This window comes from Mauremys mutica, chromosome 2 (assembly GCF_020497125.1).
Source record: "Mauremys mutica isolate MM-2020 ecotype Southern chromosome 2, ASM2049712v1, whole genome shotgun sequence".
Classification (NCBI taxonomy): domain Eukaryota; kingdom Metazoa; phylum Chordata; order Testudines; family Geoemydidae; genus Mauremys; species Mauremys mutica.
In genome coordinates, this window is record NC_059073.1 from 206,001,580 (window position 1) to 206,028,104 (window position 26,525).

The 26,525-nt window shown below is 40.5% G+C and overlaps 1 protein-coding gene across 7 annotated transcripts in view; it reads right to left on the reverse strand.

The window, feature by feature from the left end:
* Positions 1–26,525, reverse strand: part of BBS9 (Bardet-Biedl syndrome 9) — a 519,285-nt gene that overhangs the window by 210,732 nt on the left and 282,028 nt on the right. For all 7 annotated transcript variants that reach the window (XM_045005718.1, XM_045005716.1, XM_045005719.1 and 4 more), the window contains one exon: positions 4,256–4,478. In XM_045005718.1, the coding sequence (XP_044861653.1) occupies positions 4,256–4,478 (223 nt within the window). The remainder of the gene's footprint in view (positions 1–4,255; positions 4,479–26,525) is intronic.

The window sequence follows — 26,525 nt, forward strand, 5'->3', positions numbered from 1 at the left end:
AGGATCACCAACCAAAAAGAAGTCATGGTGGTGGGTGGTATGAGATTGTAAATACAGCTCCTATCAGAATGAGGCCCAAAGAGGTCTTCACTACAGGCACAGCTGACACTGGTTAGGACTTTAAAAACCAGCACTGCAAAATACATTAGCATTATAAGGAACTTGAAAAGCTACAAAATTTATTCACTGTAAGTAACCTGGATTTATACTGTAAATTCTCCCACCCACTAAACTTAGTGCATAGCAACCTGGGTGGCCTACACCACCTTTCAACAGAACCTCTCTGGCCCTGACCCATACTAAGGATTGGCACAGTTCCCCAAACCCTTCAGCTTCCTTCTAGCCCAGCTGTTTAGGCTTTGCCAAAGCCAACAAAGTGCAAGATGCAGCCTGATGTGACTTGCAGTTCTCTATGAGCACATGGGAGAATGGTTTCTGAGCACTTTTTGCCCTAAGTGCTTGACATACTAAGTCTTTCAAACAAACCATTTTTCCCCAACTTCATTCTGTCTATTTTATTAATTATTCTGACTTTAAACCTCCATAACTCCATTAACTGAGCTCTTCAAGGTAGTCTGTTTTCAAAGCTTATGTATTTATTTATTCCAGTAAGACTTCTTTAAGGGAACATGCTGACATAGTTGAAGAATAGTATTGTTGGGAAATTAATATACACATTTCACATATACACACACCACATATGTTGAGGTGATATCCAATAAATAAACTGCACAACTATATAATAAATTGCATTTTATGCACTTTTGCCTATCTCACCTGTGCTCCGTCCACTAATTCATCTCCATTTTAAATCTCTGAGCAGACATGACAACCAACATGACAAAAAAATAAAACAACCTGTGTGACAAAAAAATTTCTATTTTTACCCGCCTCCCAAAATGTAGAACCCCTTCTCCAACTCTCTGCCCACCCAAAAAAACGTACCCTGAGCCAAGCCTCAGGATAGTTAATATTCCATCCTATACTGGTGACCTTTTAAAAGTCAGATTAAAAAAAGGATTTTCCAGTTTCCCCATTGTCAACTGAGACATATAGTGATTACTTCCAGGCATGATACAACCCAGGGCCTTAAGGTATATTAAGCAATATTATTGTGTATGGAAAAACTATTTTAGATAATTTATATATTTACAATTTTCCTCCAAGGCCTCCATACAGGAGAATTCACGATAACTAATGAAGTCTGACTCTTCAAGCAGATGGCTATGAAAGTATCAGTACTTTATTTTTAAGTTATCTGTAACATTTATAAACAGTTACTCTTTAAAATATACAGTATGTGCAGTAGAGAATGCATAATTGTATATTTTCATAGCAGATTTTATTAGCACTTGTTTAGAATTACCTCTCTACATCATTCATGAGCAACGAGGATATCCCATTTTCATGCAGATTAAGCGTTTTACCACACCAGATTGTATTCTTTCCATAATTATTATCACTTGATATTCATATTACAGTAACAACCAAAGTCCTCAGTCAAAATCAAGGCTCTATTGTGCAACTTGATCAAACACTTTCAAGGACATGTTCCCTGTCTCAAAGAGCTATTTATATCTATACAGACATCTATAGATTTAGTGTATACATATATGTTTGACATTCCACACAACATGGAATAACTTTGAATGAATGCCCAATATTACAAAACAAAATGATAGGATATCCACAAAGATTATTAATTAATTATTATTATATCAAGGTAGGGTCCAAACTGAGCTATACACTTTTCGATCAAAAGGAAAAACAGTGGTTGCCATGAAGAATTTACAAACTACAAAAATAAAGACAAATGAACATGGAGTCCACGGGGGGCGGGGTGGGGAAGGAGGAGGAGATTACAACATGCAAACTAAGTATTCAAGCTGATGATAGGCATGCATCTTAACAATTACATGATTGTTGTTTTTTCTTCGAAGTATAAACACACTGAATTCCACTCCCCAACATCTTCTCTTCACCCACTGAACCACCTCACCAACCCTCCACCTGAGAGTCCCAGCTTCAAATACAGCATCCTTACATCCCTCACTCCTAATATATGAACCCCTCCCATCCTGACAGGCCACAATATGGCCCTATACCTTACCAAAAGTAAGTGAGTGGCCTTTATTCAACAACATGCCACAAAGTTCTTAAATTATGCACATTGAAGATCTTATTAAATGTACAGACTCCCGTCACCTTCCATGGGCTTTAAATCATATCCTAGAAGTTTCTAGTAGTAGTCTGGATGCTTAGAATTAGAAAGTTCCATACTTAACTGATTCATCTACTCCACAAGTTCCACCTTAACCAGAAAACTGTCCTTCTACTAGCATTCCCCCAATATTATTTCATCCCAATCAGGCTTCAATCTTTAAATCAGATCATTAAAACTTGCCTAACATTTTGAGTTTCTGATTAATTTGAACTCAGAAACATTAGGTTAGACTGATCCTGTGTCTAAATTAAGACTTTTCTAGCACTTACATCAATAGAGCTGTCTTTAACTTTTCACTGTTACTCTGACAAGTGTAACTGTTAAGGGTCAAATGAAAACTCATTCAGCAAGAGCTGCAGCAGTGATAGTAACAGGCTTTCATTCATTCTGTTACTAAGATTCCAAGAATATAACAGGATCAGAGATGGAAGACACAGCCTCATGGGGGCTTCAGCACTGAATACTGTCTCAATGATGCTGGTTATGAAATTGGTGTTAATAGCCCGACACTGGGAGTCTCAGAAGCTAAGGGATCACTGATCCTGTGGAAGTAAATGGGTGTGATAAATGCTCAACTGAAGCACTTAGTGTAGTAGAAATGGCTGCAGACAAAAGAAGGGGCTTGATGGCTGGAGCCATCCCAGGGGACAGTGGAGCTAATGGCTTTTTTAACATTTTAAATCCAGGACCTGAAAAAATATTCTGTGGGAACTCACAGGAGAGTCTGACTTTTCCTGTGAGTCTGTTTGGGTCTCTGGAGAAGGAGAAAGGCAGAAAACTGCTTCTTCTGACAGGGCAAAGATCCTATCCCAAAGGCTTCTATGAACAAGAGTTGCCTGGATACAATTTTGTTCCTATCACTGTCCAGGGAAACAGGACAGACACACACAGTACATAAATGAATTACACTAAGAAAATACCCTGACTCCTTGTCACCGATTTCTCATCCAAACGGAAACCACCCTGCAATACCCAGGGATTTGGAGCAATCAAATTTTTAAATTGCTCTGTTCCGGTTCCGCTCCAGCTCCGGGCAAAAACCTAATGGTCCACGCTCCAGCTCCGGGCTCTGCTCCAAAGCCCTTGCAATACCCTGAATTTCATCTTCTACTTGCCCAAAGGAGGAAACACTCCTTTAAAACAGTCTAAATTTGTGTTATAATGATTGCATTCATATATGGCTGTTGGCCTATTTTTCCAGCTCAGAAAGGACTAATGGCAGGCCTAAAAGTTTTATCATGCCCTTCTTTCAAGGCACAGTTTCAAGAATAAAACAGTTCAATATAATTTCCATATGTACACCTGGCCTTTCCCCTGAGGTAAATGAACCTCTAACCCATTTACAACCTCCTTGAGGGCACCCCAAATAGGTCTTAGATCTCTAGCCATCACCTTTCTCCGTCCCCCAACTCTCTTCCCCTAGACCAGGTGATTTAGGCTATTCTGCAATTCACTGTGATAACCTCAGCAGGTCTGTCTTTAGTTCAGCACCTGCCATCCTGTCCTCCCAGGGGAAATGACAGGGTTAACTAGTGAACAGCCAGTATGCATAAAGCATAGTATTACTTATTCAGAATGAAAGCACTATAGGGAAAACAGATAATAATGCAACAAACAAGCTTACTGCATGCATCCTTAGTAGGTATCATCATCTCCCACATGGAGAACCTGGTAGGTTTCAAAGTTCTTTAAATATGGTAGCTACTGATCAAATTTAGACCAACTTTAGCTTGAAATAGTTTTATTCTCTAATCCACTTTTTATTAGTTAGAAGAAAAACATAATGGATCATATTATATTTAATACAACAGAAAAAGAAAACATATTGTTCTAAAAACAAATGGCATCAAAATTCCAGAAGAATATTTATTCAGTGGTTATCCTGGAATTTCTGAGAGGGAAAGGAAAGGCATTTCTCCTGGCCTGTCTCATTTCAGTGTAAAATAAACTCCAAAACTAATCAAAGGTACATTCTTTTTAGTTTGAATATATGCACACATTTTGAATGAAGAACATGCAGTAATATCTTACCTGGCATGACCATAGTTTGCTGAATATTTGTGTCTGTACTTAAACATAGACGACCACCTTTGGCCAATCTATCACAGAGCAAGGTGATGTGTTTCTTCAGCCTGCTAGTATCTTTGGGTGTACTCAACTGACTGGTGAGAGTCAGGACCTGTTCTTTAGAGCTCTTGGACAGACATGTTCTCAGCAAATGAGAGATAGCAGCATCCACGCTTTCTTCCCAACCCTGGGTGAAGGAAAAAGAAACTAGATAAAATGAAACAAAATCCTCCTCCTGATTTTAAACATACTGACAAATATCTAAAACTCAAAATGATAAAGAAAAGTTTTAGACAATACTGATACACAAAATAGAGTTTGAACTACCATGAAAACAGAATTTTCAAAGTTTGTGGAAATCAAAAAATAACTAGTAAAACTGATAAAAATGAAATTTATCTCAAATACTAAAACTAAATGGAGTCAAAAAGAGAAATAAAGGAAAATTATGAGAGGATGGTCAAACTGAATACTCATTAAATGATAAAAATCACAATTTACTGTAAGCAAAATTTAGACACAGATCTAAAAGAAATTATATGTAAACACAAATGTTACAATATTTACCAAAAAAATTGGAGAGGGCAGAGCTGTGTTCACTCAGTTATTTTGCTTTTGGATCTACCAGCTAATATTCCATAAATATAGGAGGAAACAACAATAGCAGGAACAACATGGTCAATGGGAAAGTATATTCATAGCTATCCCACTGATCCTCCCCTCCAAGGAAAAGTCATTTAATTCTTTAGTGTTAAAGTTTTAAAAGCACTTGCTTAGTAGCATTGCCTAAGTGATTCTGGAGCAAATTCTGCCCTGCATTGTACCCAAACAAGCCTTCGTATTCAACAGATTGCATGAGTAAAACTAAGGGCTGAATTTGTTTCAAAACCACACCAGGGTTTTCTGACTGGATTTCCTTTGCACGAACAGTGAAAAAAATAATCATTTCTTTGACTAAAAATATTATGAGGGGAGAATATCAGCAACCACTGATATAGCTTCTTAGAAATTAAATAAAATATTAGAGCTTTCAAACTCATAGTGAAAATCTATTCTATAAAAACTCTTCCCTCTCTGACCCATAGATTGGGCACTGAAACCTAATCACAGTAGGGATAGAAAAAGCACTAAAGCCAGCCCCTCCAGAGATGCTACAAAACATGACAAATTATAGAACAAAATGTTATACATTTTGAGGATTCACTAGAAGACAAAAATGTCCATAGTTTTATTCTTGTCAAGTGTGCATCTTTCTCTACATTACCAAAGTTTCTAAAATTTTCTAAATTTTAGACTGGTTCAATGAAAATCTTGGGAAAGTCCTAAACATATCACCTGTTTCTTCTGAGCCCAAGCATTATTAACTGGGATAAGAGTCCAGATCCTGAACTGGTGTCCATTTATAGTAACTGAGGATCAGGCCCCAGTATTTCCCTCCAAATAAGTTATAAAAATACAAGCAAAAAGAATCATTTAAATAAGAAAACCAAAACACAAACTAACTAAAGTCAGGAAATTAAAAGTGGCTAGCATTCTCTCCTTAGCTCACACACGTATGTTTTATTTTATCTCACAACCTTAATAATTTGTAAATCTAGTTTTTGTATTTAATTTCCATGTAAATCTGGTGTTTCAATAGACCATAAAACCACTCTTTCCAATTCAAGGATTGTTGACCTAATAAGTCAAGTCGACTGCAAAAGAGCCTTTATGATTGGCAAAGGAATATGAAAACTACCTCTAAATGAAATGTCTCTATGGAATTGTTGTTCAGGTGACTTTGTACAATTAAGAATTAATTGTCTTCAATAATACAGTATATGTTAGCAACTTTTATTACTGAAAGAGCGGGGAGGACTAAGGAAGTGGGAATACACCACCATGTATGGGCTGAAAAGCAATTAAGGTCTGAAAGGGAAAAGTGTGCTATACTACTATATATAAATATCCCACATAAAGGTCTGATTCAACACTCAGGCTCATAACACAGAACTCAGATTTTTTTAATAACTTATATGTTTGAGAGCTGACAGCAAACACTTATGTTAGGCAGGTCAGATGTGGGCAGTCTATTATCCTCCAGAAAACATTGCCAGATCTGCAACTATTCCACAGTTGTTACAGCAGAATCACAAAGGCGGCACTGTTGAGAGGCTTAGGCACAGCACACAAGTTCTTCATATCATCATCTGAAACAGTCGTATCAGGAAGACACAATTTATAGAATATAATTTGGTCCAGACTTGCTTGAACAAACAATGCTACCGAGCTTCCTCTAATTTGTAGCCAAAAGGAAAAGGTTTGTTTTCATCCTTTTGCTTCTGTGCCCAGATATAATGATAAGCTCATTTGGAAAATAGGTAAAATAGCATTTTTATACTTTTTAGCCAAAGCAGAGATACAAATCTAGAATTTGGAGATTTAATATGGATCTGTGACAATATGCAAGACTGTGAGTACATAAATCAATAAATTACACTCATCAATATATGTTATTGTACACCTCATGGCCCCCATGTAAACCATCAGGTGATTTCTATGTGTGAAAGTTAATGAACTGTGGATCTCTTTTTGGCATGGCGGTGGATCCTGGATGCATAACCTTTGGATGACATCAAGGCCTTCCCCCTCTCTTAACATGGTGGAAAATCTAAAATGATGCTCTCCTCTTAGGTAGATGATTATCCGTCTGTATTCCAAAAGTCTAGGAAATAAAACAGAATCCCCTCCAGACAGGAGCATGGACTAGCTGGTGAGACATTTCAAACCTCTGTTGTCCATGATCATCAATGTTCAAACACTCCTAGATGCCCCCTGCCTCTATAGACATTACTCACAGATCACTAAAATGTATTCAGTGCTATGGGAGGAAGTTAGGTAGCTGCTGTGCTGGAGTTGCAGTGTAGAAGCTATTCAGCACATCATACAGAGTTTCTATATGGACCAAGACTGAGGCTTATGAAAGCACCTTACATTCAAAGCTTGTAAACTGGCCTAACTTTCAAAAGCACTTAGCACCCAACAGCTCCTGTTGAGTTTAATGAGGCAGAATTTCTGGCACATGAAGGTGAGAAGCATGGTTGTGCCCCAGAGTTTCCCTAGCAACAGGGCTGAACTGCCTCCTGCATCCACACAGACGAGATCCAGCTGATAAGTGACAGATTGAAGGAGATATGATGACTCAGCATGTCTCATACTACTTTTATCAAAAAACTTCCTAATAAAGATACTTTATTTACTATCCATACTACATACATTTAACATGAAAATTAAAAGAACCTATATGTGTTGCTTTTAATTGCTAATCTTAAAGGTGGTTATCAAAAAAAGTGGCTAACTGGATCTAAGAGTTTCAGCTGAGTTTATGCAGATAACCATAAGTAAACAGTAACAATAAATCACCCGTCCCATACTATTTAATACTGTATCTAACTATTCGTTTTTACCAGTTCTACACATTGGATCTAAAGGTTTCAACTTTATTAACACCATTCAGACTATCCTAATCAGCATCGGCAAAGCCAAGCTCAGACCACAGTTACTAATGATCTCCTTTAGAGACAGAGTCTGTTTTCACTGATCATTTAAAATAGCAGATGCTCAAACCAAAGACTTTCAGGCAGAGGATGCAAGACAATCTTAAAGAAAAATTTTAATGGTGGACAATCAGGTTGGTACAGCAGATTACAAGAGATAGCTATAAACCTCCCAGAAATTACAATACTTCCTTTTATTTCATTAAGTGGGACCTGAATCGCAAGCCATACAAGTGTCCAGCTTTGTGCACATATATATACTATTAAGCACTTTGCACTAAATCCCCACACTGAAAGGACACAAATCATGACACTGAACGCACAGCTATAAAATACTTCAGGTTTTGGCTAGATTTTTGCTCCTGAAAGGCAAAAATTGTAATGATGCAAAATATGTAGAAATTTACTTTCAAGACATCAGTTTTCATTTCCAAGTTTTTGAACGATGGAGTAGGGAGGCTTGAAAAATTTGCAGCTGCATGAGGGAGGGAAAAAAGGGAGAGAAGTATTTTAAAAGATACATTTTACAGAACAATGGTTATACTCTTTCACAGTGAACAACACTATTCACCTTACATAGCACATGTGATTTCACTACAAGGTTGCATTTTGCATCTTAATATTGAGTGCCTGCGGCTCTGGTGTTACAGATCTCACAGACGCAGGTCGGGCATCAGAATTCAGCTTGCATGCGGCCATAGTAAGCCACTGTCTTTCAGCTTCTGCAGCCTTCATATATACAGTGCTTTACCCCTCCCCCCACCGCATGGCTGGTATCATGAAAGCTCACTGCTAATCACCCCCCTTTTCCCCCCTACCGCGTGGCTGGTAGCTGGGAAGATCCCTGCTAGCCAAACGCGAAAAAGCTCATCGCTATTTCACTCCTCCCCTCCCCCCCGCTTGGCTACGTGCAAGGAAGGATTTTTTTTAAGCAGCAGGCCATGAGCCCAGCAGGACAATGGGCATCTCTGTCCCCTTAATTAAATTCCTGATTTTCAACCAGGTTACCCTGAACGATATCACTCTGCTGAGGATAACACAGTGAGATAAAGAACGGATGTTTCTTGAATGCCAGCAATCACCGGGACCATACGCAGCTATGCTTTGTCATGCAATGATACCCGATTACTTGCTACATGCATGGCATGGTAAAGTGTCCTACCATGGTGGACGGAACGAGGCTGCCTTTCCCAGAAACCTTCTGCAAAGGCTTTTGGAGTACCTCCAGGAGCGCTTCATGCAGATGTCCCTGGAGGATTTCCGCCCAATCCCCAGACATGTTAAACTTTTCTAAGTAACTTTACTGGCCGCGAATGCATCCCAGGTCCTCAGGGCAAATCAATCATTAAAAAACGCTTGCTTTTAAACCATGTTTTATATTTACAAAGGTAAACTCACCAGTGGTCGCTTCCATGGCTTCACCATCTGGGCTAGTGACTTGGGAGGGCTGGTAGGGTAATTCCGTCTGGGTCAGAAAAAGCTCCTGGCTGTTGGGGCTAACGGAGTGCTGTGTGCTCTCCGCAAGCTCGTCCTCCTCTTCTTCATCGTCATCTTCCCCGTCCGCAGAATCCTCAGCCATGGCTGAGATTACAACCCCCACCTCGGAATCCACGGACAGGGGTAGGGTAGTTGTGGCGCAGCCCCCTAAAATTGCATGCAGCTCAGCGTAGAAGCGGCATGTTTTTGGCCCTGCACCAGACCTTCCGTTTGCTTCTTTGGTTTTCTGGTAGGCTTGTCTGAGCTCCTTAACTTTCACTCTGCACTGCACTGAGTCCCTGCTGTGGCCTTTTTCCATCATAGCCTCGGAAATTTTTTCAAATACTTTTTCATTTCATCTTTTGGAACGCAGTTCTGTTAGCACTGAATCCTCTCCCCATACAGCAATCAGATCCAGTACCTCCCGTGCAGTCCATGCTGGAGCTCTTTTTAGATTCTCAGGAGACTGCATTGTTACCTGTGCAGATGAGCTCTGCGTGGTCACCTGTGCTGATGAGCTCTCCACGATGGGCAAGCAGGAAATGAAATTCAAAAGTTCGCGGGACTTTTCCTGTCTACCTGACCAGTGCATCCGAGTTCAGATGGCTGTCCAGAGCGGTCACAATGGTGCACTGTGGGATACCACCCGGAGGACAATACCATCGATTTGCGGCCACACTAACCCTAATCCGATATGGTAATACCGATTTCAGCGCTACTCCTCTCGTTGGGGAGGAGTACAGAAACCGGTTTAAAGAGCCTTTTATATCGATATAAAGGGCCTCGTAGTGTGGACGGGTGCAGCGTTAAATCGGTTTAACGCTGCTAAAATTGGTTAAAACGCGTAGTGTAGACCAGGCCTAAGTGATTTAAGAACCTAAGTCCTGTTTTCAAAAGTCTTTTAGATGTTGCAATGCAGAGTGAACATATAAGAACATAAGAACATAAGAAAGGCCGTACCGGGTCAGACCAAAGGTCCATCTAGCCCAGTATCTGTCTACCGACAGTGGCCAATGCCAGGTGCCCCTGAGGGAGTGAACCTAACAGGCAATGATCAAGTGATCTCTCTCCTGCCATCCATCTCCATCCTCTGACGAACAGAGGCTAGGGACACCATTCTTACCTGGCTAATAGCCAGGCTATTAGCCATTTATGGACTTAGCCACCATGAATTTATCCAGTCCCCTTTTAAACATTGTTATAGTCCTAGCCTTCACAACCTCCTTAGGTAAGGAGTTCCACAAGTTGACTGTGCGCTGCGTGAAGAAGAACTTCCTTTTATTTGTTTTAAACCTGCTGCCTATTAATTTCATTTGGTGACCCCTAGTTCTTGTATTATGGGAATAAGTAAATAACTTTTCCTTATCCACTTTCTCAACATCACTCATGATTTTATATACCTCTATCATGTCCCCCCTTAGTCTTCTCTTTTCCAAACTGAAGAGTCCTAGCCTCTTTAATCTTTCCTCATATGGGACCCTCTCTAAACCCCTAATCATTTTAGTTGATCTTTTCTGAACCTTTTCTAGTGCTAGAATATCTTTTTTGAGGTGAGGAGACCACATCTGTACACAGTATTCGAGATGTGGGCGTACCATGGATTTATATAAGGCCAATAATATATTCTCAGTCTTATTCTCTATCCCCTTTTTAATGATTCCTAACATCCTGTTTGCTTTTTTGACCGCCTCTGCACACTGCGTGGACATCTTCAGAGAACTATCCACGATAACGCCAAGATCTTTTTCCTGACTTGTTGTAGCTAAATTAGCCCCCATCATGTTGTATGTATAGTTGGGGTTATTTTTTCCAATGTGCATTACTTTACATTTATCCACATTAAATTTCATTTGCCATTTTGTTGCCCAATCACTTAGTTTTGTGAGATCTTTTTGAAGATCTTCACAATCTGCTTTGGTCTTAACTATCTTGACAAGTTTAGTATCATCTGCAAACTTGGCCACCTCACTGTTTACCCCTTTCTCCAGATCATTTATGAATAAATTGACTGACCCTTGGGGAACACCACTAGTTACCCCTCTCCATTCTGAGAATTTACCATTAATTCCTACCCTTTGTTCCCTGTCCTTTAACCAGTTCTCAATCCATGAAAGGACCTTTCCTTTTATCCCATGACAGCTTAATTTACGTAAGAGCCTTTGGTGAGGGACCCTGTCAAAGGCTTTCTGGAAATCTAAGTACACTATGTCCACCGGATCCCCCTTGTCCACATGTTTGTTGACCCCTTCAAAGAACTCTAATAGATTAGTAAGACACGATTTCCCTTTACAGAAACCATGTTGACTATTGCTCAAGAGTTTATGTTTTTCTATGTGTCTGACAATTTTATTCTTTACTATTGTTTCAACTAATTTGCCCGATACCGACGTTAGACTTACCGGTCTGTAATTGCCGGGATCACCCCTAGAGCCCTTTTTAAATATTGGCGTTACATTAGCTAACTTCCAGTCATTGGGTACCGAAGCCGATTTAAAGGACAGGTTACAAACCTTAGTTAATAGTTCCGCAACTTCACATTTGAGTTCTTTCAGAACTCTTGGGTGAATGCCATCTGGTCCCGGTGACTTGTTAATGTTGAGTTTATCAATTAATTCCAAAACCTCCTCTAGTGATACTTCAATCTGTGACAGTTCCTCAGATTTGTCACCTACAAAAGCCAGCTCAGGTTTGGGAATCTCCCTAACATCCTCAGCCGTGAAGACTGAAGCAAAGAATCCATTTAGTTTCTCCGCAATGACTTTATCATCTTTAAGCGCTCCTTTTGTATTTTGATCATCAAGGGGCCCCACTGGTTGTTTAGCAGGCTTCCTGCTTCTGATGTACTTAAAAAACATTTTGTTATTACCTTTGGAGTTTTTGGCTAGCCGTTCTTCAAACTCCTCTTTGGCTTTTCTTATTACACTCTTGCACTTAAGTTGGCAATGTTTGTGCTCCTTTCTATTTGCCTCACTAGGATTTGACTTCCACTTTTTAAAGGAAGTCTTTTTATCTCTCACTGCTTCTTTTACATGGTTGTTAAGCCACGGTGGCTCTTTTTTAGTTCTTTTACTGTTTTTCTTAATTTGGGGTATACATTGAAGTTGGGCCTCTATTATGGTGTCTTTAAAAAAGGGCTCACGCAACTTGCAGGGATTTCACTTTAGTCACTGTACCTTTTAACTTTTGTCTAACTAACCCCCTCATTTTTGTATAGTTCCCCCTTTTGAAATTAAAGGCCACAGTGTTGGGCAGTTGAGATGTTCTTCCCACCACAGGGATGTTGAATGCTATTGTATTATGGTCACTATTTCCAAGCGGTCCTGCTATAGTTACCTCTTGGACCAGCTCCTGCGCTCCACTCAGGATTAAATCTAGAGTCACCTCTCCCCTTGTCACAAAGACTAAATAGCTTTAAAAATCTGGGCTTAAATTATTTTTGAAAATGAGATGTAGGCACTTTTGAAAATTTTACCCTAATTTTACCCAGCTAATGTGGTGGTTGAAAGAAAGGAAAAAAAGAAGTATTTGCTCTATTTGTGAATGAAGATTATTTTAGAATGCCTGGCACAATGCATTGTGTTATTCAGTTTAAAGTGCACAATTCATCTTCTTTGACCATAGAAATTATTTGAAAGTCAATTGGATCCAAAATTTTCTTGGTCTGGAACATACCCCTTACCCATAAAAATATCTCATTAAAACCTTCAGACATACATCGTTATGTGAGAATCCTACTACTGCATATGCTTTCAGTTCATAGTTTGAGCCACTCTCATTTACCCATCAGAATTACACTTGTCACTCCCAGATTCATAAGAACTTTTCATAAGGGCACAAGCATCTGGTGACAGGGCCTAAAGAGGCAATATTCAAAACGTTCCTCTCCAATGTGAATGAGAGGGATGCCAGGTGACGTTTAGGTCAGCCCCAAGCCTCAGACATTTGGGCACCACACAAAGCAAATGATACATTTTAAAAAAAACAACCACCCTATATTTATTTAGTTATTTCAAGAGAGATAAGCAATAATAAAATGAAATTCCCATCCTCAGGTATGCCCCAGTCTTGCAGTTCCCTATTTCCTTTGAACCAAAAACTCCTAAGGCCCATTTACAGACCCACATCCTACATTTCTAATTTTTAAACCCAGTATTATTTTCTTATAGGAAGGAGCTAGCATCAACAGCGCTGATGCTAGAGGCCTCAGTTCAGCAAAACACTTGAGCACTGCACCTATATAACCATACACTTTGAGCGTCAGAGTTAATTGGGACTTAAGTATGTGCTTAAGTGCTTTGCTGAACAGCGATGGACATGTTAATAGTAGACCTGGCCATTAGACCTCTCTCAGATGAAGAAAGTGTTCCATAAGTACAATAAAGTGGTGTGCATGAAGCATGTTAGCTCTCCATTTGGAGACTGTGACCTATGGAAAGAGTGCAGAAAATCTTTTGGCCCCCAGTTCAGACTCCATGGCAGGGAAGCACAGGAGATTCACAGGTTGTACAAAGCTAAAACCACAGAACATGCATTTTTATTTTTTGTGCTGTGAAGCTAGAAACTTTGGCTAGTTTAATTATTTTTTTAAATAAAAATGCAACACATAACCACTGACCAGTCTTAAAGGACAATCATTTGTATTCATACTTACAACCAGATCAGGTCCAACAATCAGACTTTATTACAGTAAATATCAGTTTAAAATATTAACTGTGGTTATTTTTGCTATATTTTAACATAGTTAATAACCAAGGTGACTCAATTTTGGCCAACTGTTACAGTTTTCCCTCACAGAAAATAATAGCAAGGATTTCCTGTTTGAATGAAAACTGTTTGCTCTTCACTGCATTTTGTGGTGTTTTTAATATAGAATGAAAACTATTTGACAGGTCAATAGAACTAAGCATTGTACAATTCAATACTAAATTGATTAAAAGGCTCCATTGAATCTCCTTTCTAACTAGATAAAAGTGGAACATAATGCAACAGAAAGTAAACATGTAAATGCCAAGCGAAGAAAAGTCATTATTTAGCACGCAGATTATAGCAGCGACATTTTAAGAGCCAAAAATTAGAAATGAAGACAAATGAGCTAATGATTTACTCTGAAAGAAAAAGCCACATTGTTCTGCATACCCCTACTCTTGTGATAGGGTAACACTGAAAGAAGAATACAAACAGAAGATTATTTTGTTTGTTGTTAAGAAGTGAATGCTGTCTCCTGAAAGTCTGCTGAGACAAAATGCACAGACAGGATACCATGTCTTTGGGAATGGTCTAAACTCTTCAAACACAAATGTTTGCCCACCAGATTATCAGTATCAAAGGCTTATTCACAATCAAGTCTATAATATGGACAAATTATTCAGTTCAGTATAATGTATTTTTAATAGGTATCTCTATCACTCAAGAACTACAACAACACGTTCTTTAAAAGTTTGGCTGTTTTATATGATATGCTGGAATCTCTTCCCCCTCCCCCAGGCTGAATTTTTTTAGTTAGAAAATGCAAATAAAGAGCAAAATCTCAACATAAACCATATGCTTGTCAATAATGTAAACCACAAAAATAATGCAGGAAATGGGAATCAAATACAGTAAATGCTGAAATTAGAAAACAAGGTTAGAAATAATGTAGCTGGATTCGAAAAAGTTGCTGGAGAATTTTATGAGCAATAAAGTTGGTAGTCATGTTAAGATAAGTATAATCAAACTTTATTTTTCAGGAAAAAAAGCTTTTATCTCGAAAGCCAAGTGGCCTGATGGTTATATTGTTTTTGGATTTTCCTCTTTGCAGTGGTAAAATGTGGGTTTTCCTCAAAACAAGTCCTATACATACAGTAGGCACACTTAAAAAGTTCTACCAATTTGAAAGATTTTACTAGGTCTAATGGGATTTCCCATTTTAAAGATAAGGGATATCTCTGGAACTTGTAGAATCTTTCATACCAACAGAATTATTTAAGCCTTTCCACTGTACATGTATCAGACTCCAGGTCTTGATGTGGATACAGTTGAATGGCCCAAGCATAGGTGCTTTCCAGTTCCACCAGGATAATCTCTGATAGTTTAAAGGGACAAAGCATATTCATGGACACAATTACAGATAGCACTCAATAGCAAAAAAGGCAGCACTAGCAGGAAGCTCCACTAGTTCTACTCTATGATCAGATCTAGATGTCAAACCAGATGGCCATTATCCATAATACCATTTAGCTATTAGAATTTCTACTTGAATTTGAATAATAGACTATTACTTAGTTTAAATTCTGACTCTCGGTCTCAACAGGTGTTGATAGTGGCATTATCAATTATATTAAAGTGAGGATAAACCTAATCATGTAGGACAAACTAAAATCAAGAGAAAAAGAAGGGAAAACCCTGTCACAATAGTCCAAAACAGAGCAAGAAGGTTGCAGATAAATTTCTTTAAACAAACATAGCAGCAAAATTATTTCATTTTCATTTATACCTGAGAGAAAAACTACACCTGAAGATTGGGGCAACATTTTCTTTTCAGCCAATCAGATCTGAAGTCTTAACTTATTATCGTCAATTACACGTATTGCAGTAGCACCTAGCCCAGTCATGGATTAGTGCCTGACTCTGAAAGCACATAACAAAGAGAGCTTGCCCTTTAAGTATAAGACAAGAGGCAAGAAGTGAATACTACAAGACGACAGGAAAGTATACAGTAATAATAAGACAATACAGGTTATCATGAAAAATCAGTGGTAACAACTTACCAACTACCTAACCACTGTCAAGTTTTTTGTAAGCATCATGGCAGAGGAGACTTAAGGAAGGACAGATTAAGAACCGATGAACAAATGATCATTACAAAAAAAAAAAAAAAGGCTTAGTCTGAACTGCAGGCAGTCAGAATTCCCCTAATGCCCTCCTTCCAGAATATACCCAGAATTGATATAAGACACTGCTTAAATCACATGAGTTCTCTGCAGCGCTATTAAGTAAACTAATCTTCAAGAGTAACTATTTTCATACTATTTCAAGGAATCTGATTCCAACAGTAAAACCTAGAATTCTGGGTGGAGTGGGATTAATGTACAAGAAAGGTCACACTATTCTTTCTCCATCAGAAATATGCTTGTCAATTCTACACAACTGAGATATAATCAGCAGTTAGTCTTAGATTAGAAAGGGAATGGAATCATGATCTGTCCAACGGGAAAACACTCCTTTTCTACCACAGTGTGAAGAACAATCTCCTGAAGCTAATAAATATGAATTCACACTGCTTGGTAAAATGTGTATGAATGCCTATGGCAGTGCTACATCTCTCATCCAGGGGAGCATACATAGCATATAAATGCATATGACTGACTCTTTCCTGGGGAGTGTTGTTTACTTTTTATCAGTATCTTTGCTCTGGTATTTTTCTCCTCTAAGAAGCAACTTGTGGTCCACTGTATTCGTTGATCTCAGTTGTAAGGACATGAGAAGTGAGACAGATATTTTTTGAAGGACTTTAGGCAGCTGACATATATTTTGGGTGCTCTTTTTACATCCAGTTTGTGCCAGAGTCTCTCTTGAGAATGAGCAGAAAGATGAGCGTCAATTTGGCTTGGAAGCAGAGTGGCATTCTTAAATCCACCTTACTCTCATACAAGATCAGTACTAGCTTTCTGTTGACTGTGACCCTAACTCCTAAACAACTGTTATGTTTTGCCAATCGAAAAAGTGGTCTTGATGGGAAAACAATACCTTATGGGAATACTTTAGTGATCTTGATGGAAAAATCTTGTAAGCTCAAGAAGGGGTATGTACAACTATACACCTCTACCTCAATATAACGCTGTCCTCGGGAGCCAAAAAATCTTAGCACGTTATAGGTGAAACCGCGTTATATCGAACTTGCCTTGATCCACCGGAGTGCGCAGCCTCGCCCCCTTGGAGTGCTGCTTTACCACGTTATATCTGAATTCGTGTTATATCGGGTCGCGTTATATCGGAGTAGAGGTTATTTAAGTTCTAGAGGAAATCAGTTCACTGAGTTCATCAGATAATTTCTGAAGTGTGCAAACTGTAGGTATTTTTTAGAACTCGAGTAATATGAGGATGGCTAGATAGCATGTAGTACCATAAAGACTTTATCATGAAGTTGATAGCTGCTACTTTAACTATTAAATATCTGGTACACAGTCCTGCAGAAAGTCCCACTTCTAGAAACAAATGGATATTAGAGATTGTAGCTTTTCTCTGGCTAGTGCTGTGGTCTGTGCGCCAATATAATGAATGGTAACCAAATTAGAGAATATGCCCTCTATAATGTAGCAGATCTTTTTCTAGATGAGGACTGTGTTAGTCACATTTCTAGAGCAGGTTTATACTTCTATTCTCCTCTCCCTTTCAGTGATCTGTTTAAGGATGAAGAGACTGAATGACAAATTGGAACCTGATGTATCAGGTCCAGTCTAGATAGTAATGTTATGGGTCCTTGCACAGCTATCTGAATGTTCTTGGATAACTGTGGCTAAATTATTACGTGGCCTGCCTTTCGAATAGGATGTTCTTTTCTATCCATGCAAACCATCTAGAATGAGAACAATTAGTTCCAGTTGTAATCAATCTTTATAAAACATCCATGTCTCCACCTGAGTGGTATATGGAGGTAGACTTTTTTTTTAAGGTTGATCCAGGCTATTGTTAGTTATGAATGTCAAAACTGATTTCAGGTATCTGAGATAGGGCATGTATTTGCTCTGTTCTTATAGGTCCAGGACTGTTTTCATATTTCCTAATTTCTCCTGGAGCATGAAGAATATTTATTTAGTTCTTCCTAAAGACCAGTTGGAGGAAATGCTTTTGTGGGCCTATTTCTAGGAGATACTGAATAGTGATTAAGATTTTTGAGTGGCTGGTGTGCATGTGAATGTATGAGAGATACAGAGGTGAGTCTTTCAATACTGATAATTATAGGTATCTCCTTGCAGAATTCTAGGTAAGTTCCTTGTATGCCTTTGGTAATAACTGCAATAGTATGAGTCCATCCTGACTGAAATCATGACAGACTACTCCATATCAGAAGTATCTGTCTACTGAGATTCATTGGCCAGTCACTGTATGGATCTAGGGTTAGAAGAAGCTTTATGGCTGTATTTTGATTGACTTTTTGCTCTCTTAATGCCCTGATCTAGGACTGCCTCTCTAGTATCCTTGGTCCTTTTATTGGATAACGAAATTGTGATGGACAAAAGGGAGCTGTTGTATTCATTGCATAATCTGTGTGCGTTGAACTTCTTTGTAGCTGGCTTGCAAGCTATCTTATTTTGCTTCCTTGCACTGGAATCAGCTAACACCTCATCTATCTTTTATTTTTCCCCAAAGAAAAAGCCTTATGCTGGTAAATTTGGCTGAAGTAAGGTGCTGCTTGTCTTCTGCAGCCACTGTCAGAGTGGTCTGCATGCATACACGCTGGTAATTCTGGATCTCACTGCAGAACTTAATACATCCAGCAGTGTGCCTACCACAAATGAGGCCACAAGTTCAGTGATGCTCGGTGAGATTTTCCTGACATGGAGAACAGCTGTTGGACCATGATATATTTACTCTGGTGAAACAACTGGAGGAAATGGATGCTTGAAAAGATACTCTTGAGACCTCACAATGCTGCTCAGGACAGCTTTTATTTTCATGGCAGTGCTGCGCTTAGGGAATCACTTCCCTTCTATTATGATAATATTCTTTATTGGACCATCACTACAACATCTACTTAAGGAAGCATGATGTATGAGTTTCTCTGTTTCTGGGACCTGTGAAACTTGGAACACTGCCTACTCAGACATCTGGATTTAATGGGTTGCTCCCATTTCCATTTCATGGCGTTTTCCACAGGGAATCCCTATTTCTCCCTTTGAGTTCAGAGAAGCATTTACCTGTTGGCTGTTTAATCCTCTGTAAGTATATGTTTGGATTCCCAGATCCCCTGTAGCCCTTTTAGCCATAGTTTTAAACTGTCTCAGTGTCTGACTCTCCTGGTTCTGATTGTCTCGCCCTCCTCAGTTGAGAAGGTGAAGGAGAATGCCAAACTGGTCTCGTGTCTTTACTTGGACTTCTTAGATTTGTGGGTATTGCTACATTTAGATTCCTTTTCTTTGTTTCTTGCCATGCTGGAGCTTAGGGGGTAGCCAGGGGCTCTCCTGTGCCCCTTTCTAAATTTAATCTGCTGCTTCACCTCCTGGGTAGAAAGCCTACAGTTTGTGTATATCAAAATCTCATTTTGTTGAAAGATCCAGTCCAGAATTATTGAAATAGGTCATACCATGGTCCTGGCAGCATGTGAGTTCTTTGACTTGGGCCAAGGTGAGAGTATAAAGAGGGCAGTACACTCAACAGGTCACATGAAGAACACTGAAGGGATTATTTTACAAAGTCAAGGAATCCTTACAGGCAATCAAGGACTGCTTCACTTTTCTTAGTTTTATTTGCTGAGTCAAGTCCCTTGAATTTTTGCCCTGCTGTGGCTGTTGATGTTGTCTGATGTACAGCAATCTCCTTGACAACTGTACAGACACTTGAGGGAGAACTAACATCATTATTAATTTATAAAATTAAGAAAGATGTTTTCCATGGGCCAAGGAATTTCCCATCATATCTGTAAAAATGGAAGCACTTTGTTGAAAATAAGTGATAGTAATTTTGTCTATGATCTCAGGGATCATTTAACAAACAGAAATGTTTGCCTGATCTCCTGGAGCAAGGTTGAAATGGGGGGAGCATCTGGCTTCTTCCTTGGCCTCATTGGCAGACAACACTGTCTTTGTGCACTGGGATGCATGAGAGATACATATTGCTAGATAAACATTTGTTGGGGGAAAAAATCTGTCCCTAAAAAGAGGAGAAAATAACCAAAGGAGGGTTTAAAGCAATGGCTAAAATCCCTGCCATTTGCCCTACAAAAGAAACAGTAGCCTATTGCTGCCTTAATCATTCCTGCCTTTAAGGGAAGATCATTTGAAGACAGGTGCCTTGGTGACTGAGTGCTAATATGGTCTTCTGGAAACAGATCTGACTGCCTTGGGTTCTTGAAAGAGAGCACCTACTTAGCCATGGTGTATTAACAGACATGAAACAATATTTCACAAGATTGTTGAGAATGTTTCCATCTTATTTTCTCAAACAAAGCCAAAGATATCCAATTTTATTTAGATGTTAATATTCCATGGCAATGCTAGCACGAGACAGCCAGAAAAAAAACCTGACTAGTCTATTTTCATTGTCCGCGATTAATGTAATGCAAAAAAGTAAACTAACTGCATGCAAAAAGTGAAGAGTAAAGTTATGTTTTAAAGTACCTTCAGTTTTAATTATTTTTAAAGTGTTACTAATTACACAGGTAAGGAAATTTGTTGGGCGTTTTTAATATTAATTTTAACCAGTGTTTATTTAAAACAGCAGTGCAATATACTGTACAAAATCATGCTACCTTGGGTCTACAGATCTTTCAGTCAAGAAAGAATATCCACAGAATTCTCCATTGACATTATTCTGACTACTCTGAAAGAAATGAACTCAATAGAAATGAAAGGGATTATGTCTTGGACTGCAAATGCATGAAGAACCTCTGAAGCACATATTGGGAAAGAAATTTTTTGTTCATCAGCGATATCACTAAGCAGTCTAGATGAAAATTGTTGTGAAATGCCATGGTGCATTGCACATTCAGCAGTTACTACACTTCTATACCTGAGGTGCAATCAGACACTAAAGAAGGTTAATCTAATTAGCTTAACAAAGAGAAGACTGAAGTAACTTGATCACGGTTATTAAGTAAATACACAGAGAGAAAATTTCCGATAGTTGAGGGCTGTTTAACTTAGCAGACAAAGACATAAGATCCAATGGCTGAACACTGAAGCCAGACAAATATCAGACTAGAAATAAGGTGCTTTTGTTTTTAGTGAGGGGTAATGAGCCATTGGAACATCTTTCCTAGAGATGTGGTGGATTCTCCATCACTTGAAGTCTTTAAATCAAAACTGGATGTCTATCTAAAAGTCATGCTCTAACTCAACCAGAAGTTATGGGCTTGATGCAGGCACTACTTGGTGTAATTCTATGTCCTATGTTACACAGGAGCTCAAACTGCATGATCACAATGGTCCCTTTTGGTAATAACATTTGTAAAACTATGAACATATATATCTGACATAGGGTGGTCCTGCCTGGAATGACCCCCCTTGACAGGCCGCAGCATGACAGGTGCACTTGCCTCAGTTTCCCCTTTCAGAGTCCGCCCCCATGCACAAACAATCCAGCTTTTCTTAGTACAAATGGCCCTTGTGGGGTTAATTTATTACAAAAGGCCAATGCATGTAAGTCATAAAAAAAGAGTCCCACAACCAGAATTTCCCCAGCATAGCCCAAATAGTACATGCAAGGTACAGCCCCAGCATCTCTCACCACGCTCCAGCTTTCAGGACAGCCCTGGCATTAGAACTCTTCTGTCTCTCTGCCAAGACAACCACCCAACCCTTCAAGAGTGGAGTGCAACCCCTACTCTTCATAGCAGGAACCACCACAGCCTTTCTGCTGGGAGGCCATCTTAACCAGGTGAGCATCCCTCACTCCCCTTTGCCCACTTACTGTTCCCCTGGTTGCAGCTCTCTAGCGTGACAACGTCAGCTGGTAAGCCCCTCTCTGTTGCTGCTGCCCTGTCTTCAGCCTTTTCTAGCCCTTGGCTCTAGCACTCCAGCCTACAGCCAGCAGCCATTGCCCTCTGCTGCTACTCCTACCTTCAACCCTTTGAAGTCCTCTGGCCCAAGCTCTAGCTTGAAGAAGTCAGCCAATGAAACCCTCGTGTTGTTCTCCTTGCTTTCAGCCTTCCCCTGCGAAACACCTTCTGCTTCCTACCTGGACTTTCTACAGTCCCCTAGTAGCTTTCACCAGCCTTATGCCTACTCGGGCAGCTCTGATTAACCAGGTTTGTCTCTCTAGGTCTCTCCCTGACCTTTTATAAGCCAGATATTGCCCCACCCTCTTAATTGGCCAAATAGGAGCATCTGCTCCGGCACAGGGAACTGGATCTACTTTAATCAACCCTGTCACAGCCACCCTGTGACAATACCAAATTAATGTGATGCCTGCAAACTTTTTTTTATTATTATTATTATTATTATTATTAATATTATTTTATAGGAAATAGGCAAAACCAAGAAGACTTGTGGGAAAAAATATACTCCCCCCCACCCCCCAAACCACAGCAAGAATAGCAGATGAATGACAAATAGATTGGAAAATACCAGAGGAGATAGCCAAAGAGGGTAAGGATTGTTTATAAACCCTTCAGGGCAGGAAACAGCAGGTGAAACTGTATTGTAATACAAGTTAAGTCACTACAGGATTTCACGGGTTCTACTAACCCTTCCTTCCTTGCCCTGCAGAGAATCTGTCCTTTTCAACTATGTCCATGAAATTCATAGTTAAGAAATCAAGCTGAATTCACTCTGACTGACTTGGTATGTTTGCCTACCTCACTCAAATCTCTGTTGTGTACCATTTTCTCATGAAGCAAATAAATTGTAGAAAGAGAATGATTTACAGATATTTATTGACATTTACAGATAGTGCTCAAAATAAGTGGTGAAGTTCCCCCTCTACGGAGCTCCCACCAAATATATACATGAAATACACAGTGTGGAGTGGTTAGAGTGCCTGGTCCACCATAGTTACCAAAGAAAACCATGATGTCTTGGAGGGGAAGTTTAATATATGTATGAACTTCTCAGTCAAGAAGTTCACTAGCTAGTGCTTAAGGCATGGCTTTCTGTGTTTATATCCTTACTTTAACTTGGTGTCACAAGTAAGTGAATCCCTCTTTTTAAAGAAGGAATTTGGAAAAGCAAAGAGACTACCAGAGTGGGGAGCAAGTGGGGAAAATGGAAAATCAGGGAGGAGGCCTGTGAAAGCTGCTCCATGAAGCAGACAGAGCCCAGTATTAGTGCAGCAATGGAGCCCATGGCTCTGTAATAGAAATTTAATTTTGGCCAACCTTGCTGGATCCGGAGAGCTGAGCAATTCCAGGTGGCTTTGGGTTTAACAGGCAAAGCACAAGAATACCAGGTAAATTCCCTGATATTTGCCAAGGGTGAGGTTGCTGCTGATATCCTATGTGCCATACCAATGAGGAAAAGAAAGAATAAACTAAAGTGAAAGAGGCTTTGGCTGCCCATTTCATACACAGACGGAATATTATACATGAAAGTACCACATTTAACAGGAGGAGCCAGGATGTTTTTATTACTGCAGTTCATAGTCTTGCTGAACACTGCAAATATGAAACATTAGAAGAAATAAAAAGAGACAAGTTAGAGTGTCTTTTATGCCAACAATTACGTAGAGCCCTGAATAAGCTCCCATCAATGGAAGAAGAAAAGACTTCTAAGAAAGATGTTAAAGTCTACAGTAACTTTGCTCTGACAGCAATTCCAGCATCTGGGGTATGTAATTGTTGGGTCACTGCCCCATTAACCCCACATTACCAACTGCCACTGCCTAGTTATATCTCTAAGGAGTGCTGGAAAAATATTTGCAAAAACCACAAAAAGTAATTTCTATAGGCTTATGGACAAAATAAATGCAAATTAAAATATCTAGGACTAAAGAGGAGGTGATAGAAACTGAATGGTGCAAAAAATCAGGAAGGGAAAAGACCATCTCACTACACTATGCATGACAGCTTTGGTACTTCCACTCTAAAAAGTTATTATAGAAGATATGAATTGGCTGGAGGCATCCCTGGGACTCAGTCTGGATTTACTCTAGTTCAACTGATCTCAAGAGTCTGGACTGTACATATATGCTAATTAGTGAAAACAGCAAAGCTGCGATTCCTGATAGGTTAAAAAAATATGGGTTATGCAAAGAACATTGCTGTCCAAAAAGCTTAAATCATTCTCCACAAGTTTTTAACAATAGCAAACATTGGCTGAAGGAGTCAAGAAATGTTGAACATCATTAGTCTTGAAAGAATTATACATATCAAAACTAATTCACTTACAACTTATATTTAATCTTGAGAACTTTGGGTATGTCTACACTACAGGAGTAGTTTGATTTAACTTAGGTCGAATTTGTGGATTCGACCTGATGAATTCGAATTTATGTATCCACACCAAGGACACTAATTCGAATTTGTGAGTCCACACTAACGGGGCAAGCATCGACATTGGAAGCGGTGCATTCTGGGCAGCTATCCCACAGTTCCCGCAGTCCCCGCTTCCCATTGGAATGCTGGGTAGAGCCCCCAATGCCTTCTGGGGGAAAAATGTGTCGAGGGTGGTTTTGGGTAACTGTCATCATTCAACCGTCACTCCCGCCCTCTCTCCTTGAAAGCGCCGGCAGGAACTCTGTTCGCGCACTTTTCTGGTCAGTGACAGCGCGGACGCCACAGCACTGCGAGCATGGAGCCCGCTGCGATCATCGCTGCACTTATGGCCGTTGTCAACTCCTCGCACCTTATCGAACACCTCTTCCACAGTCAGCTGCTGAGAAATCGGGCGAGGAGGCTCCGGCAGCGCGGTGAGGACGTGAAGTGTCAGAGTGGCAGAGACCTCTCACAAAGCACGGTACGCCGCGCCGTGGAGATCATGGTGGCAATGGGTCACGTTCATGCTATGGGACGGCGATTCTGGGCCCAGGAAACAAGCACGGACTGGTGGGACCGCATAGTGCTGCAGGTCTGGGATGAATCACAGTGGCTGCGAAACTTCAGGATGCGTAAGGGCACTTTCCTTGAACTGTGTGACTTGCTGGCCCCTGCCCTGAAGCGCCAGGACACCCGGATGCGAGCAGCCCTGAGTGTGCAGAAGCGAGTGGCCATAGCCCTCTGGAAACTTGCAACGCCAGACAGCTACCGGTCAGTAGCAAACCACTTTGGCATGGGCAAATCTACCGTGGGGGTTGCTGTGATGCAAGTAGCCCACGCAATCGTTGACCTACTGCACTCAAAGGTGGTGACCCTGGGAAACGTCCAGGTCGTCATAGATGGCTTCGCCGCGATGGGATTCCCAAACTGCGGTGGGGCTATAGATGGCACTCACATCCCTATCCTGGGACCGGCCCACCAGGCCAGCCAGTATATTAACCGAAAGGGCTACTTTTCAATGGTGCTGCAAGCACTGGTGGACCATAAGGGACGTTTTACCAACATCTACGTCGGGTGGCCGGGCAAGGATCATGACGCGCGTGTGTTCAGGAACTCTGGTCTGTTTAGACGCCTGCAGGAAGGTAGTTTCTTCCCGGACCACAAAGTAAGTGTTGGGGATGTGGAGATGCCTACAGTGATCCTCGGGGACCCAGCCTACCCGCTAATGCCCTGGCTCATGAAGCCCTATACAGGCGCCCTGGACAGTGACAAGGAGCTCTTCAACTACCGGCTGAGCAAGTGCAGAATGGTGGTGGAGTGTGCTTTCGGACGTCTCAAGGGGAGATGGAGGAGCTTACTCACTCGCTCGGATCTCAGCGAAACCAATATCCCCATTGTTATTGCAGCTTGCTGTGTGCTCCACAATCTCTGTGAGAGCAAGGGGGAGACCTTTATGGCGGGATGGGAGGTTGAGGCAAATCGCATGGCTGCTGATTACGCTCAGCCAGACACCCGTGCGATTAGAAGAGCCCAGCGGGAAGCGCTGTGCATCCGGGAGGCTTTGAAAGCTAGGTTCCTCAGAGAGCAGGGTAACCTATGACTGTCCAGTCTCTTTACAGAGAAGCTGAACCTGCCCCTGTTTCAGTTCCTATTGTCTTTTTTCAGCGGTTACATACCCCGTTCACCAGGTTTCCCCCCTTCCAAGAGACGTTTAAAAATAAAGTTATTGGAACATTTTTAATTAACAAAGTTTTCTTTACTAACAAATTCTCGTTCAAGGGTTACAACAGGGACGCAGACTGTGGTGGGTACGGTGTGCAGTGATGTACATACCGCTTCTACACTCGAGGACTGACAGGCTCCTGCTCCTACAGCGGTCTCTGGGGGGAGGACGGTTACCGGAGGGTGTGCAGGAAGGGGTGGGTTTGCAGGAAGGGGTGAGGGGTGTGTGGGAAGGGTGAGTAGGTGTGGGTGGATGATGGCTCTGACTGGGGCTCAGGGCATCGGAGAGGTTCATGGCTAGGGTGGAAGGGCATGGTAAGGGCAGCCTGCCTTGCCATTTGTGGATGCCAGGTGCTCGGACCCTGGGGCAACATACACCTCCCAGACTGACCTG